We start from the raw sequence: 17515 nt of genomic DNA, 5'->3' as shown, positions 1-17515 counted from the left end.
CTCAGCAATTTAATGTGCAATCCTATGTATGTTTAAACAGAAAAAAGATCTACAGAGCCCAGCATACCCCAGCCAGCATGGCTAGCTGGTGCATCTGGAAGTTGTAGGCCTTTTTCTGTCTAACTATGCATAGGATTGCACCCTTAACTGTAAAACATGTAATATGTATAACTGGTCTCTGTAACAGAGAGATCTGTCTTACAAAACAGTTGTAAAGATGTAAAAAAAAGAAAAGAAAAAGAAAGGTCAAATGCTACAACAACGTTATAATGAAAATGCACACAAATAACAAATCAACATTTTAGAATGGGTATTGAAATAAATCACACAAAGTTATTATGCACAATGTCCAAAAACAAAACCAAGATGTGTCTACCACGTCATATCTTAACAGTGTGGCTATACGTTACTTTAGGAAAGCTGAAGGATCAGACAGAGCAAGAAACAAATGATTCTGAAAATAAAAGGAGCACTTTAGGCTGGTGGAAATATGCTACAGTCAACATAATTATGCAAATGCAGGATTTAACTGACTCACCTTTACAAGTGTCTCAGGAGAAACTTCTTCATCTGGCACCCAGAGCTTGGTTGTCTTTTTTCCTGGCACCTGAGCAAAATTATATATGTTATTCCTTTAATATCTTACACTTATATATACTTTATTGTTACTTCCTTGACACAACTTCACATTATATCATCCAACACAAACAGCAATCACGGTCTTGTGTTCCAAGCAGAGATTCAGATCTGGGTGACTCTCCATATGGAAATTCAATATAAGGTAAATTAATATTCTTCTTTTACCAACAAAAATCAAGTACTTAGAAAAAATTAAAGGCCTGCTAATTTGAAAACTTTCAACTTTGGCCACCCAACTGAGATGCTATTTACATCCTTTGTGAAAATAAATTGGTATTTGCAACTGGATTTGCAACATGGAATGAATAATGGGCACACATTTGGGACAGATTTAATTTTTTAGAGGCTAATTCTCAGTTCTTCCATCAGGAGAAACAAGCAATGACAGCTGTAAAAAAATTGTTTCATAGATCCTCTTAATAAGAGGACAGTGTGTGTACTGGTACTCAGAGAATGGATTATAGCAGGGGTCCTCAAACATTCTACCCCAAGGGCCTAATTGAGCAAGCTGAAAATTACTGAGGCTCAGCAATCACAAAATGGTGACAGATGGAGGCTTCTCTCTCTTATCCTCTTCCCCTTTTTCCAGTTTTTAAATATTATTATCATTAATTAATTAATTTATATTATTGTTAGCCTTGCTCTCTAATGAATTCCTGCTGCCACACCTGCCTATACAGTATGCACGGTGCAGCCATGGCACAAGGCAGTCAAGCAAAGGCACCGGACAGTCTGCAGCACTGAGAACCGCCTGAAGGTTGGCTGAGACTTACTGGTGAGTCCCGACACACAGTCTGAGAAACCCTGGATTACAGTGACTGGGTTCACATGACATGCTAAGCGATCATGGGTGACTGCCCACACACTGTTCTTATCAGGGTAGGTTGTTTTTTTCCCAAATAACCCATCTTGGTAACCAATGATCTGTAGTATGTCATGTGAACCCAGTCATGCCAACTCATCATGGCTAAAGGTTGTTGGGCAGTGAGCCTCTCAGCAAGAACGGCAGAAACCCCTGCCACTCTTGCTGAGCGGAGCTACGATCACCATTTGTGATCATGGGCAAGCCACTGCCCATGCTCGTCCCCTTGCTAGTGACATCCCCTCTAATAGTAATAGTAACGTGCGTAACAGCGGGAAACTGAAGGATACCAGCTTGCCCCTCCTGGACCCCTGTATGTTGGCAAACATACAGGGGTAGAGGAGAAGATAGCCTGTATCGCTATTCCCCTTTCCCATAAAGATCGCTCAGGCTACGTTGGTTTTGACAGGTGTCAAAACCAAGGCAGTGAGAGGGATCTTTAGGGTAAAGCAGGGACATGCGTCTACTTTCATGGGAAGGAGTGGGGAGGGTGGGAGGGAGTGGGGCGCCAATAGGGGACCCCCTAAATGGGCTAGTCCACCCATAAAAGCATGGGAATCCCTCAGGTAAGTGGGTAATTTTAAATCTTTTTCCCCCCACCCCACATAATGAGGGGGAGGTTTAAAATTACCCACACACCTGAGGGATTCCCATGCTTTTATGAGTGAACAAGAACTTTGGGGTGGTCCCCTACTTGGCAACCCAATCCCCACCCACCCCCACCTGTCCCACTGCTTCATATAAAAGTAGACGTGTGCCCCCAGTTTGGGGGAAAGATCGCTGAAGACGCTTGTGTTTTGGGGACACCAAAATCAGGGGGGGGGCAACCCTCTGCCACAGATTCTATTGCCCCAACAGTCCTTGGCAGGGAGTTGGATCCCCCCCCCCCCCCCGGCCAATTTTCACCACAGGGCACTTTTAAATACCTCTAGGCTTGTATTGGATTTTTAAAGAGCCCTGTGCTGAAAGTGAGGGGGGGTGGAATCCAACCCGCTGCCAAGGACCCTTGGGACTACAGAGTCCATGGCAGGCAGTTGGATTCCCCCCTTGATTCCCCCCCCCCCCAAGGACTGCTGAAGCAGCTTTCATTTTGACAGCTTTAAAAATGCAAGCAGCTTCAGCAAGCTTTCCCTGAAACTGGGGATGCATGCCTACTTTTATATGAAGGAGCAGGGGGGGACTGGGATGCCAAGTGGGCGACCACCCCAAAGTTATAGTCCACCCCGAAAAGCATGGGAATCCCTCAGATATGCAGGCAATTTTAAACATTTTTCCCCCACCCCATGGATGGGGAAAAAAAATTACCCACTTAACTGAGGTATTCCAATGCTTTTATGGGTCAACTAGAACCTTAAGGGGGTCTCCTAATTGTCACCCCACTCCCCCCCCCGCTCCTTCCCATGAAAGTAAATTCAAGTCCCCATTTTACCCTGAAGATCCCACTCGACGCAGCTTGATTTATCTTTATGAGTAATGGCGATACAGGCTACCCCGCCTGCATGCCTGTATGTCTGCCAAGTGCAACGTACAGGGGGACAGAAGGCATAAGCCGGCATACATGTTTCCTGCTATCGCACATGTGTACATCTCCAGAAAACTAATGATTAAAAAAAAAACATTTACGCATATTCCCCGGGCGTAGGGAAGTGTGAAAAAAAATTCCTGGTCTCATTTTGTGCACAAACGGGGCCAGCAAAATTTTTAAAAGAGCCAGCAAGGGGGGCTTGGCAGCACCCAGCATCCCAAGTCTCCTGGGATGCCAGGTGGAAGGACTGAGAAGGAGGTAGGGGGGACAAGGGGGCAAATAGTCTAGCAAGTGCGCTAACCACACACTGTGGGTTGTTCACAAAACAATCCACAGTACAAGATTGGTCAACCATCATAGTCTAGCGTGTTGCGTGAACGCACCCAGTGCATGCTATTGCATATGCAGGTTTATTCTCCTCTCACCTAGACTACTGTAATGCGCTCTATGTGGGGTTACCCTTAAAGACGGTTCAGAAGTTGCAGCTGGTGCAGAATGTGGCAGCCCACCTGATTAAAGGCAGCTGTCGATGAGATCACATCACTCCAGTGCTGAAGGAGTTGCATTGCTTACCAGTTGCTTTCTGGGCCCAATTCAAGGTGTTGGTATTGACCTTATACGGTTCCGGCCCAGTCTATCTTAAGGAGCACCTCCAGCAACGCCAGGGATGCCACTCAACGTGATTGGCCTCAGAAGGCCTTCTGTCTGTCCCATCAGCCAGGACAGCTAGACTGGTGAGGACTAGGGAGAGAGCCTTTTCTGTGGTGGCCCCTACTCTGTGGAATTCCCTCCCTAGCGACCTCCGCCATGCCCCCTCTTTGATGAGCTTCCGCTGGGCTTTGAGAACCTGGCTGTTCAGGTGGGCGTTTGGGGTGGGGTTTGTTTGTTTTTTTAGAGCAATGTTATTTTGTACAGTTGATTATGTTGTATTTTGTTGTTATTCATATTGTCCGCCGCCTGGAGTAACCGGGTAGCTGGCCAGATGGGTGGTTAATAAATCTAATAAATAAATACATAAATAAAATTCACAGAATGAGATTATAACTCACTCCCAAAACAAACAAAACAAATGACCACCAGTAGCACATCCAGTTTATAAATTTTATAGCTTTAAAAATTTAAAGTTGTATAGCTTTAAATTTTATACAGATACACAGATTTTAAAATGTGAAATATTTCAGTATAAAACACCATCACAAATAAGAGTATGCTACAATACCACTTATAAACTGAGCCAGAACCAATCTGAAACAGGCCAAACCTCAAGAGGGAACATGGATTAACAATCAACACTTGTATCCAACAGCCAATCAACCCTCATTAATAAATATCATGGCTTGTTTCATCTCATCCTTTACATTGATACCAGCTTATTTCAGCTTATCAATAAACATTGCCTCTTTAATCTCTCCTGTGGAGGCTCCGTTCAACTGCTAGCACAGAGATCTTCACAAAACCAGCGTGTTTTGCTTTTATATGAAGGCACCAAGGTCTAGCAGGTGTTTCATTAGCTAAAATCCAGAAACCAGATGCACTACTGGTGGTCATTTGTTTTGTTTCTGGAGTGCTGTATCATGCGCAGTGCATCACCTGCATATTGGTTGAAGTGTGCACACTGTAATGCTTAGAGAATTTATTCACCAGATGTATCTGGTTGTATTTTAATTAAAAGTTTAAGGGAGGGGAGGGAGTAGAGAGAGAGCCAAATTATTATTTTTGAAAGGTTTAGCTTTTACAACTTTGTTTTGCCTTATTTGATTTTGAGGAGGTTTAAGTTATTTTGTTATTTATTCAGGGAAGTTTACTTTGACAAAGTCTACTGTACAGCTCCTTTCTCTGTGTAATATGAAGAAAACATGGGTTTAATGTAGAAACATCATTTTTTCTACTACTGTGTTCCTCTCTTTGAATTCTTACTACAAAATATAAAGTTACAATTTTAAAAAAAACTTCTTACCCTGTCACTCATTAATAAGTCTTTAACAATAAAGGTGGCCACCAAAGATTTCAATGGGGCAGCAAACTGATCAGGAGCCAACAAGGCTATGTGGCCAATGGAAACCAGAGGTGTAATCAGATGTTCAAGGTTGCTTGGATCAAGACTCTTATGTAGTGGCTAAAATATAAATACAGATATTGAATATAAATGGAAGTAAATGTTGAGATCAACATGACCTTAACTAGCAGTCTATTGCAATAGTTTTAAAATATTTTCAACTGTTCAAAACAATGAATGGAATCTACTACCGCAATCCAAATGTGCTTTAAGAAGTGCATTTTACACATTTTAACACACCTCGTAACTCAAATATTTTCTGGCAGACTTCACTGAACAGTTACAACAAGGTCCCAGACAAATATAAATGCACTACACATTTAAAACATTTTAATTACCTCAAATATCTGTGCAAATTGTGTTTCTTTGCTGGAAAATATTGCATGGATACAGTGAATAGCATACTTGGCTTGACGAGGCGGTCCTTTTTTAGCTTTATGATGCAAAACTGGAAGCAAAGCTCTAAAAGTAAAAAGTTAATTTTTAAAAAAGTGTAAATGTGTCACATGAATTGTGTCCGTATGGATCAACTGTTAGCAGATTAAATGTCTTAGTCTTCTTGCAAAAGGGGCTGAATGAAGGCTAAATACAAATACATGATTTTCATCTACAGTAGTAATAAAACACAACTCTTCTCTGTATGGAAATGGCAGCCAGGCAAGACAAAGAAAATCTCAAAACACAAGTGATGCCTTCATATTTCTTTGAATACGTTATAGGTATACATAAATATTGTAAGTCTGAAGTTACGCCACAGATCTTCAGAAATGTATCTCCAATTTCTCGGGATAATTACATACACACACACAGGAAACATTTTTATTAAAGTTCATAATCTGCCTTTCCAAAAGGCTTTGTATTCTAAGCAGTTTGCATGTGAAGAGCATTTCCCTCACCACTAAAGACTATGGGAAACCCATCATTGCAAGCCTCAAGACTGCAGGCAGCTAAAAATAAAAGTTGAAGAAGTTAAAATGAGATATGTTATCTCTAGCTGTGCCTAAGTTCAGCTTATTTCTTTATTTTTACACGCACACACACAAGTATGTGAGAAGCAAAGAAACAATGGATGATTCAGATGACCCCTCCAGCCACCATATTGTGAAAGTTATAGAAATCTCACAGGCCCAGTCTGGATAGTACTTCTCTCTGTTTTTAGCCAATGCCTGGTGATGAAGCAAGGTCTCGTCTGCCGCCTGCCAGTCCTGTTGGACATTCACATATGCGCACAGTGTTTAAATAGGGTGTACATGCTTAAGATCCAATTTGTTTAGGCCTCAACAGCATAGTCTTGGAATTTATCACTGGGCCTAAGTACGTTGGATACATCTATTCAAATATATCCACATGTTGCTATCCAGCTGATATCCCTGAGATGGGACAAATTCACCAGCTGGGCAAGGAAGAAAGACACATTTTTGTTTCCCTACCACACATAGGACAAAGACCGGAGAAAGGTATTGTCCAAATTGGCCCACAGGAGAGTAAATCCACAAAACTGAAGTATATATATTTCATTGTCTGAGTCTATGAATGTTGCGCTCTAAGTACATAGGTCCTTTTCAAATGTTAAATTGAATGCACAATAAGCAAGCAAGCAAGCACAAGGCAGGTGGATGTGATTCTACTCTTGTACAGTCTGAATGCCTACACTTGACTATACACACCATCACTCCACTGTAAGGGAAAATAGTCGTGCTGCTCAGCCTTGGCTAGAGAAGCAAGAAAAGTTCCTTACCTCTTTTTAAAAGTATATGCGTAACTGTACACTTCTCTACAATTGTAATTTAGTAAATGCAATAGGTGCAACCCAGCCCCATAAAAATCAACGATCATTTCATTATTGACTACAGAAAGAGATAAATTCTGCCCAATATTTCTAAAATGTCATTTAATAAAGAATGCCTGACAGCACAATATTTAACTCACGATCGGATGTGTGGGAAGTCCTCTTCAATTTTGCTTCCTGTGTTCTTGAAAATTTGCAATGCAGCTTCAGCTACCTTTTCATCATCCATTTTCAGACAAGCCAGAAGGGATTCAAAAGTTTCAGCTGAATGGAATGAGATAGGGTGTGTAAACGAAAGCACCTGCAAGAATAAGTAACAAGGCTCTTTTAAAGTTTAATCCTCACATTTATTTGTACCCCGTATTTCTACCAAAAAATGGCACTCAAGGCAGATTACCACATACAGACAGATTACACTGCTGTATTTGCTCAGCTCAATTCTGAAGTCATTTCAAAGGTACCAAGATAAACAAGAGAAATCTCCAGTAAAAAAAAGAAAAACCCACTGTATGCCAACTTGTATCCAATGGCAGCAATCCAAATTATAACAAAAGCTGTTAACTGTATAATTAAAATGCACACAGAATATATGACAAGATGGACTGGAACACAGAACTTATGCTCTTCACTTATCAAGAATATGTTATAGTTATGAAGTAGCTGCAGCCTACACATGTTCCCTGAACTAATTAATATTGTTAAGTTTGTTTCTCGCTTTAGACCAAGCCAATCAAAACAGCATAGCTTCCATTTTTCAGTCACTGTATCAGGTTTACAGCAGACCAACCCAACTATGGTTTTACTGATCACAGAATTATAGTCCTGCTTCACATGTAACAACAGCCCGTGGGTTAAACAACCCACAGGCTGTCAGGGATGAGAGGGAGACTGCCTTTTGTGCACCTGCCATTTCAGCTTTTACTCAACAACCTACGACTGGCCTGTTCATAGGTCATTGAGAGTGATGTGTGAACCCTGAGTGCTGAGTCATTTAGGGGATAAATAACCCAGTGGTTAACCCATAGACAGCATGCCTGCTCTCTCCAGCTCATGCATAATAGCCCAAGAGACAACAAATTAAAAGGTATCCAAAGAAAACTGACACCTGGTTTTTTTGGAAGCAAAATCAATCCAGTTGTCAAGCCCTAGTGACAACTGGATTGATTTTGCATCCAAGCAGCCAAGTTGGAATGGATGAAAGTGATTTTATCTATAAAGTGCTCAACAAATTCATCACAACAGAAATCCAAGAGTTCTATTCTATAACCCCACTGGCCAGATTCTACAAGACTTCTTTCTCATCGCTAGTCAACACTGAGAAAACATGATATTGTTGGTGAAGTAAGATTTCATTGCCACAGAGTTGGTTCTTATATGTGCTCTTTCTTGCATTTGGTCATATTTGGCCCCAATAATTTGTGTTCTAGCTATCCTTTGTGTTCTAGCCAGAAAATCCTTGACACACATCAGGAAAACAACTGAGGCCTCTTGTGCATTCCAGATGTTTTGGACTGCTGCTCACATCAGCCCCAACCAGCACAGCCAATGCTCAGAGATTATGGGAGCTGTAGCGAAAAGCAAGGGAGAAAGGGGAAGATATATCCAACTGAATGCAGAGTTCCAGAGAATAGCAAGGACAGACAAGAAGGCCTTCTTAAATGAACAACGCAAAGAAATCGAGGAAAACAACAGAATGGGAAAGACTAGAGATCTCTTCAAGAAAATCGGAGATCTCAAGGGAACGTTTTGTGCAAAGACGGGCATGATAAAGGACAAAGAAGGCAGGGACCTAACAGAAGCAGATGAGATTAAGAAGAGGTGGAAAGAATACACAGAAGAACTATACAGGAAAGATCTGAATGTCCCTGATAGCCATGAGAGTGCGGTCACTGAACTTGAGCCGGACATCCTCGAGAGTGAAGTCAAATGGACCTTAGGAAGCATTACTAACAACAAAGCTAGCAGAGATGACAGTATTCCAGCTGAGCTATTTAAAATCCTAAAAGATGATGCTGTTAAAGTGCTGCACTCAATATGCCAACAAATTTGGAACACTCAACAGTGGCCGCAAGACTGGAAAAGGTCAGTTTACATTCCAATTCCAAAGAAGGGCAATGCCAAAGAGTGTTCAAACTACCGCACAATTGCGCTCATTTCACATGCCAGCAAGGTGATGCTCAAAATCCTACAAGCTAGGCTTCAGCAGTATGCGAACCGAGAACTACCGGAAGTACAAGCTGGGTTTCGAAGAGGCAGAGGAACTAGAGATCAAATCGCCAACATTCGCTGCATCAAGCAAGAGAATTCCAGAAAAATGTCTATTTCTGCTTCATTGACTACTCTAAAGCCTTTGTGTGGATCACAACAAACTGTGGCAAATTCTGCAAGAGATGGGAGTACCAGACCACCTTACCTGTCTCCTGAGAAACCTGTACGAGGGTCAAGAAGCAACAGTAAGAACCAGAGATGGAACAACCGATTGGTTCAAAATTGGGAAAGGAGTACGACAAGGCTGCATATTGTCACCCTGCTTATTTAACTTATATGCAGAGTACATCATGAGAAATGCCGGGTTGGATGAATCAGAGGTCGGAATTAAGATTGCCGGGAGAATTATCAACAACCTCCGATATGCAGACGATACCACCCTAATGGCAGAAAGCGAAGAGGATCTCAAGAGCCTCTTGTTGAGGGTGAAAGAGGAGAGTGCAAAAGCTGGTCTGAAACTCAACATTAAAAAAACGAAGATCATGGCATCTGGCCCCATCACTTCCTGGCATATAGAAGGGGAAGAAATGGAAGCAGTGACAGATTTTACTTTCTTGGGCTCCAAGATCACCGCAGACGGTGACTGTAGCCATGAAATTAAAAGACGCTTGCTCCTTGGGAGGAAAGCTATGGCAAACCTAGACAGCATAGTCAGAAGCAGAGACATCACCTTGCCGACAAAGGTTTGTATAATCAAAGCTATGGTTTTCCCAGTAGTAATGTATGGCTGTGAGAGCTGGACTATAAGGAAGGCTGAGCGCCGAAGAATTGATGCTTTCGAACTGTGGTGCTGGAGAAGACTCTTACGAGTCCCCTGGACTGCAAGGAGGTCAAATCAGTCCATCCTAAAGGAAATCAACCCTGAGTGCTCATTGGAAGGACAGATACTGAAGCTGAAGCTCCAATATTTTGGCCACCTAATGCGAAGAGAAAACTCCCTGGAAAAGACCCTGATGCTGGGAAAGACTGAAGGCAAAAGGAGAAGGGGACGGCAGAGGATGAGATGGCTAGATAGCATCACGGATGCAATGAATATGAACTTGAGCACGCTCCGGGAGAGAGCGCAGGACAGGAAGGCCTGGCGTGCTATGGTCCATGGGGTCACGAAGAGTCGGACACGACTGAATGACTGAACAACTGCTTCTGCTGTTCATTCCACGTCTTATATAGAAAGAAAGATTAGTGAATAATTCAACTGATTTCTTATTACATTTTTTTATCCCACCCTTCTTCCAAGGAGCACTGGGTAGCACACATTGTCCTCTCTGCCATTTTATCTTCATTTCAGGCCTGTGAGGCTGGCATGAGGCCGCTCCTTCAGCCTCATGACTGAGCAGGATATTGAATTTCACTCTCCCTGGTCTGAGTTCAGCATGGGCTGCTGCACTTAGCATGTGTACGCTTCCATAGTCAGTGGAGGTGAACATGGAAAGAGGATGCCTGAAGCAAACGTTACCGCAAAGATTACACTCCATCTTCAGTGGGTTTTCCCTTTTCATAATCAGCTTTTATTTTAATATTTCCATTAAACATCTCTTCTGGTTTCTTGTTTCTGTGCCATTTTTAAATGTTATGTGTTCCTTTAGGGTTTTTTTTGTTTTTGTTTATCCTACTTGATCCCAAAGGTTTCAGTTAAGTTACAGTATATAAACATGTCTTGTTCAAATAAATGAAATAGGTAGTGCATGACAAATACATACCCCTGACTAAAGTGCTGCTAGAAAAAGTGGGTGTGGTGGGGAGGTATTATAGGGGCTCCAAAAGAGGCTTTGGTGCGGTCTTTTGAGAGCTTCCAGGTTAAGGACATTTCACAGTTGTGGAGCAGTCCTTTTCATGCATTTGAGGGAGGGCCAGCCCAAGACATTTGCTGCCTGAAGCAAAGGGCAAGATGGCAGCTCCCAGTCCATGTCCAGAAGCTGACTAGACTGGCAGCTGAATCTCACATCAACATTGGCAATGGAACAATGTCTTCCACCACACCTGAGGGCAGAAGGCTAGCTTACAGGGCGCAGGGCAGGCTGAGTGGCACACAAACCCTGTCCTCCCGCAACTCGCCACCATTCCCTGGCCCTTAGCATCTTCTGCCTAATGGTAGGGCTGGTGCTGCTTTGATGCCATAACTTGCTGGAAAGATGGTATTATTAATGTGCTCCCAGCTGGTGTAGGCGATCTCTAATAAGCTGGACTCTTAACTATACTAGGTGTAAGGTATTAAGGGGTATGAATGTGACATGGAGCAGCAGCAGAGTACAGGAACTTTATATGGCTTGCCCTAGGTTCCCTCTGCTCACATTCCATTCTGCTGGCAGCCAGCCTGGATTACTGAGGCTACAAGCAAAAGTGACTTTGCCATCCTTGCTGCTGTTATTTGTGGTACAGTTCTAGTGTAATGGGATAGTGCAAGTGTCTACCCCTTTCATAGACACAGATCTGGGACCTATTGTGGATATACCGCTCGCAGATCTGTTCTTGGTACATCCATATTGCAAATCTCAACCCATCTCACAAAGCCATCACACACATATATGACGGTATGAACTCACCCCAAGTAAAGACTCTTTACGAGTCCCCTGGACTGCAAGGAGGTCAAATCAGTCCATCCTAAAGGAAATCAACCCTGACTGCTCATTGGAAGAACAGATACTGAAGCTGAAGCTCAAATATTTTGGCCACCTAATGCGAAGAGAAAACTCTCTGGAAAAGACCCTGATGCTGGGAAAGACTGAAGGCAAAAGGAGAAGGGGACGGCAGAGGATGAGATGGCTAGATAGCATCACCGATGCAATGAGTATGAACTTGAGCACGCTCCGGGAGAGAGCGCAGGACAGGAAGGCCTGGCGTGCTATGGTCCATGGGGTCACGAAGAGTCGGACACAACTGAACGACTGAACAACAAGTCCAGAACACTTGCAGGGCACCAGGTTGCCTCCCCCTGCTCTAGGAGACCATTCTAATAGGTTCCACTCCCCGTGAAGAGGCTAGAGCCTGCTGCAAATCTAAATCTAACCAGATAATGATCTGACTATGACAAGGGAACCACTTCAGGTTTCCCCCTTCAGAAGTCACCCTCTTAATCATCACCTAAGCTGAAGTTATTTACTATAATGCTTAGCTAACAGAGTTATGTAAAAATGGTTTATGATTTTTGTGCTATAGGACTTTTGTGACTGTATGTAATTCAGACAATTTGTATGATCACTGCTGGACAATACAGTATGTGAGTGTAAGTGTTTATATAATATTGACTGTTGTACACGTTTGGTGTTACCTGCAATCTTTTGTGCCGAGTCCTATTGGCTACTTTTGTCTTGATAGCCTTTTCTCACTGAAGACTTCAAAACAGAGATACCAACCTGCACTTTGACTACAGTTACAGTACTTTGTATATTGGATATTACAAGTCACAGCACTTTATATATTGGATATGTATATGTCCATTTTTGCAACACATATGTATGTTCTGTTGTACTTGTGTACTTTTTAAATACACGTTATGGAGTAATTGGATTTTTCTGTTGTAGTTTGAACTGGGGAGTGCTTTTTTTGTTTGGCATTCTGTGGTCATGCACTTTCCCTTTCCATTGCTTTGGTAGCTAACAGGGTCCACAGGATGGTTCATCTAAATATATTTTTAAATCTCTTAAAATTTACATCATAAAACTATTATCACAATAGTGCTTCTCACTAAATGGAAGAGGGTCTTCACCTTAAGCAATTCAAGACCTGCCCTGATTGCCTGATCAGTAGGTACACCTTCATCTTCATCATCTGCTGTTCCATCTATAGATTTGTTCACTTGTTTAATCAGGGCACTAACAAAGAAAAGATATCAAAATTAATCATTTATAAGTTGTAACTAGTAGTGCTCACATGGCTAGTCACCAGCACATAATTTTTGCTTCTTGGTTTGCTTAAGATGTAAATTTCCCCGCCTTCTTAATAAGTAAATAAATCTACACTACTAAAAACAGCCCTGCTTGAATCTGAATTAACAGTACTGAGTGTTATTACGCTATTATGAAGAATATTTTCTCTTGCTTTTTAACATTTTTTTACAGACACACATCTAAGCAAACATCCCAAATGGAAAACCAGGATACTACACTATTCGCAAGTGTCTTTAATCATAAAAAATAAATGTAAGGTAGTATTTTACATTATTTCATGCTATAAGCAAATATCACTGAAATAAGATTAAGATCTTTCTCACGTTTGGATTTTTAAAAATTCGTTGTAACAAGCATTTGTTACAAACAAGCATTCTCCCCTCCCCACATCAAATGCTCCTGGAACAATGCTATGCACACAATATGTATCTTCATTCCTGGGGAATTTGGGGTGCGGAAATGAATGCCGCCGGCTCTCCAGAACAGCTTCTCTCTCACTGCTACCAGTAGCAGTGGTGGAAACAAAACCTCTTCTCACCTTCACTCTGGACAAGAAAATTAGAAGCTGCCACTGCCAGCATCACAATCACCCCATCTCCAATGAAACACTGTGAATGTTTGGCCTCCAAAATTGCCTGAATTCATATCTCCCTCTAAAGAAAACTGGCAAAGATTTAAATATGGCAATTTTCATCTCAGTCCTAGATATAAGCAGCTAAAATATAAGCATCAGGAGCAAGAACTAAAACTTCTCAGTGATATTAAACCTTTTATACAAACATGAAAATATATACCTGATAGATTCTGTATCAATGTGTACAGGGGCTATCCTCTCCAGAAGGAACTTTATCATTTCCAGGAATGGGTTTGTAGGCTGCTTGGGATTGCCCAACTTCTTTGTAATTTCTCGCTGCAATATTCATTGTAAATATATTAACAAACAGACAATTCGATAACCAACATCAGTTGTATTTTAAAATCTGTTCTTACCACACATCCTTCAGCTTGTTTACATGAACAAATTGGGCTAACAAGCGTTTCTAGCTGGTGCCTTATTTTGTCATCATCTTCCAGAACCTGAGTGAATTTCTTCATGAAATCCTGTGCTTTGCCAGGATCTGGCAAGTTTCCTTCAAAGAAGTAAAATAAGGTTATGTTCAATGTAGCTTTGATACTTAAAAAAAAAAGGAGGGGGGGAGCTAATCCTTTCAAAAAGCACAGTCAGCTTCCACCATGGATGGCTTTCTTCACTGATGGGTCCCAGCACATCCTGATCCAACAACAGTCTGCTGGAGACATACCCAGGCACAAATCTTTAGGTAAGTTCACCTTCATAAGCCCAAGAATAATTCCCTGAGCTGAAAGTAATGGCAAACTACCACTACCAGCTATGGAATATGACAGAGCTGCCATGACCTTTCAGAGCTTCATCCACATAAGAATCAAAGAGTTTTATGAATTGATGAAAAAGTATTAGGAAAACTAACCTTAAAGGCTATAACTCAAAAATATAAGATATATACTGTTAGATATGCATTTTAACTATGGATGAGAGAATTTCACCCATTTCACTTCATTACTGCTTTGTGGAATAGCTATGCTCTGCATTCTGCTCTACTTGCCTTCCATTTTAACTGAGGGTTTCTAAAATTAAATTCTAAAATTAATTTTGTAACTGGTATATAATTAGCTTGCCACAGTTTTCAGATTCTTCGGTTTCTCCTGCTCACCCTGCCTCCCCACCCATTTCCAGTGCACCATCACATCATGATTCTTTTTTGTACTGTTTTGTCAACATTCATTTGATCTGTGAATCAACAGGGAGGATGAAAAGAGGACATAAAGAGAAGAACCTGAAAGCTGCAGCAAACAGTGCATGGTGCACAGCAATCTATACAGAGTCCAGTCAGCCACAGAAGAATGGTGAATAGGAAATACATCAGTACCAGTCTACAAACAAGACTAGGTAATTCAGGGGGAAAAACCAACTCCAGGGAGAAATCCAGGGAGAACCTCAGAAGCATCCCTATTTATTAAAAGTTTAAGTCAGAGGTGGGCAACTTATGGTTTTCCAAGTGTTTGGCCTACAACTCGCATTAGCCCTAGCCAGCATAGCCAATGGTGAGGGCTGATAGGAGTTGTAGGCCTAAACATCTGGAGGGCCACTAGTTGCCCACCTCAGTCTAGGGGGTATAATGAAGACATGGATGAAACAAAAAGGGAACTTGCCAAAGGGTGTTTCCCTACCCCTTCTCATGCAGCTCACTGTGCCCCTGGAAAGTTGGGGAGAACCTTCTAAAGAAGAGTATGGGCTTTGGTACAAGGGGCTGGTGGTGGAGAAGCAGATTCCTGTAAGGTGCCTCCACTCAATTTTGGGCAATTCCCCTTTCGTGCTATAGTCCTCTGTGCAACCTCCCATACTGATCAGAAGGTCCTGCAACCCTCCGGTGAGGCTGCAGTGGGGAGAAGAGATGGGTAAGCCTTCTTCCATGAGCTTACTTCTGCTCATAGTACTCAGGATCTAACCCCAAGTAATAAATATTAAAACAGAGCTGGATATTCAGCACAATTCTTCCCCATAATTTGAAAAATAACTTATAGGACAACTTAGGGCAAGAAATGTTTGATACCAGTAGACTGCATGAATTGTGTGAGATATTTTATTTAGATTTTTAAATCACTGCAGAGGCTCTTGGCAGGTGGTAGCATATGAATTAGCCACCATAAAAGTAATAAAAGTACTAAATGTTACAGCCTGAGCCCTCACCAACACTTACTCCCGTAACCAAATGGTAACTGATAGAATGAATTCCCTGCTTCTATTAACCAATGGACTCTATCAGGGGAATGTGTATATAACAGGTTATCATATCAGAAGAAGCACCATTCTGAAAACCCATGTATGGAACACAATACTGGATGAAATCTTTTATAGATTTCATACAATGTAGCTAATACATAAGGACACAGATTCTGGAAAAGGATTTATCCTACCTTCCAGGTCAGCTTTCAAACCAATCAACTGTAACTATATTAGTGCTTAGGCTCTGGCCCAGAACAATATTTTTTCATGCAACTTGTTCTAGTTCATTTCAAAATTCACTACCATGACACTCCTTCAGAGTTAGGAAGTGCTTGAATCAACAGTTCAGTGCTAAAAAGTTAACAAGGAAGCAGTATTTTCTCAAGTATTAAACTTTAAAACTATTTTAAAAAAACTTACTTGTTATTACCATCACTTTTGAAAATATAGCTTTACTACTGGCATCTGTCTGGAAATTAAGAGAAAAAAAACATTTCAGTGTCAAGTCTTTACAATATAATATATAATGCTACACAATACACCATTATTTCAGCAATAGGTAAGATCATTCCAATTAATTTACATATAACACTTATACAGATGAGAATTTCATGCAGTCCATATTTTCAAGGAACCAACCTGATTTGCACTTCCCAGACTCCTACATGAATCAAAACAGTTATCCTTTAGGTTTAACACTTTAACACTAAAATTTTAAGATACAGTTCTCAGTTCACAAAACATATCAAATGTGTACTAAAATCTATATTTTAAGTTAAAGTTAAAATGAGTACAAAAGTGTGTATTTTAGGATATAATGTGAACAAAAACATATTTTATGATACAATGTGAACAGAAATACATATTTCAGGATACGGAGTATCCCTGGGTTGTTGAGCTCCACCCAGTTGCAGAAGGAACAATTAAGCAGTGAGAATCAGCACGCTCACTCATTCTTGTTTGATTCACAGCAAAGCACTGTTTAACAAACCATGGGTTGTTGTGACGTGCGATCCGAGTCAGAGTTCTCTCACATGAACGGCATTTTGGTATTGCGGCCATCATCAAAACCAAACATTAAAAAAACGATTAAGAGATCAAGGTTTAACTAATTAATTGCAAAAAATATTTTTTATTAAAACTTGTAATAGATTTCACAAGAGTAACAAGATTGTGCAAATCTACCAAATACCCCCAAACATTGGTATTAGTGTTTATGAGATACAGAGGTATCTAGTGCTTAGTAGGCAGCTAATAGGAACCATAATAGCCACCCTTAATCTTTACTAGAGCTCACTTGATTTCAGCCAACAGTACTGTTGGTTCACTTACTGCTGGAAGTTGTTCCCTTTAAAAATATATGTATTCATAATATAAAAAATAACAGTAGCAAACGTATTGTATTCTAAATATGAAAAATCAACTACAGGAAAGAAAAAAGAATAATTCAAAAATAAATACTAAGGACCAGCCCTCTTTGAGTAACTTAGGGCCGGCAGCCTCCAAATTCGTAGGCAACTGACTATCCAATGCAGGGCAGGCATTTGCGGCTTGATGGCCAATTGGCCTGGAGCGGGGGGGGGGGGGGCAGACAGCACATAGGAAGTGTCATACCAGCGTGTCTGCTGCCCCCGCCCCCAGGAACACCTCCTTTTCCTCCACTCTATGCTGCTCCTCTGAGCACAG

At 41.3% G+C, this 17515-nt stretch overlaps 1 protein-coding gene across 8 annotated transcripts in view; it reads right to left on the bottom strand.

The window, feature by feature from the left end:
• The window catches only part of PDS5B (PDS5 cohesin associated factor B), a 114311-nt gene that overhangs the window by 23076 nt on the left and 73720 nt on the right, over positions 1-17515 (bottom strand). For all 8 annotated transcript variants that reach the window (XM_084843002.1, XM_084843008.1, XM_084843007.1 and 5 more), the window contains exons 15-22: positions 16250-16298; positions 14017-14156; positions 13821-13936; positions 12846-12951; positions 7012-7172; positions 5421-5544; positions 4984-5142; positions 539-607 (exon numbers count right to left, since the gene is read on the bottom strand). In XM_084843002.1, coding sequence (XP_084699128.1) covers positions 539-607; positions 4984-5142; positions 5421-5544; positions 7012-7172; positions 12846-12951; positions 13821-13936; positions 14017-14156; positions 16250-16298 — 924 coding nt within the window. The remainder of the gene's footprint in view (positions 1-538; positions 608-4983; positions 5143-5420; positions 5545-7011; positions 7173-12845; positions 12952-13820; positions 13937-14016; positions 14157-16249; positions 16299-17515) is intronic.

This window comes from Heloderma suspectum, chromosome 3 (genome assembly GCF_057233095.1).
Source record: "Heloderma suspectum isolate Gila_16-S chromosome 3, 16-S_ref, whole genome shotgun sequence".
Classification (NCBI taxonomy): Eukaryota; Metazoa; Chordata; class Lepidosauria; order Squamata; family Helodermatidae; genus Heloderma; species Heloderma suspectum.
Note: the sequence above shows the minus strand (reverse complement) of the source record. Positions and strands in the feature narration are given on the sequence as shown.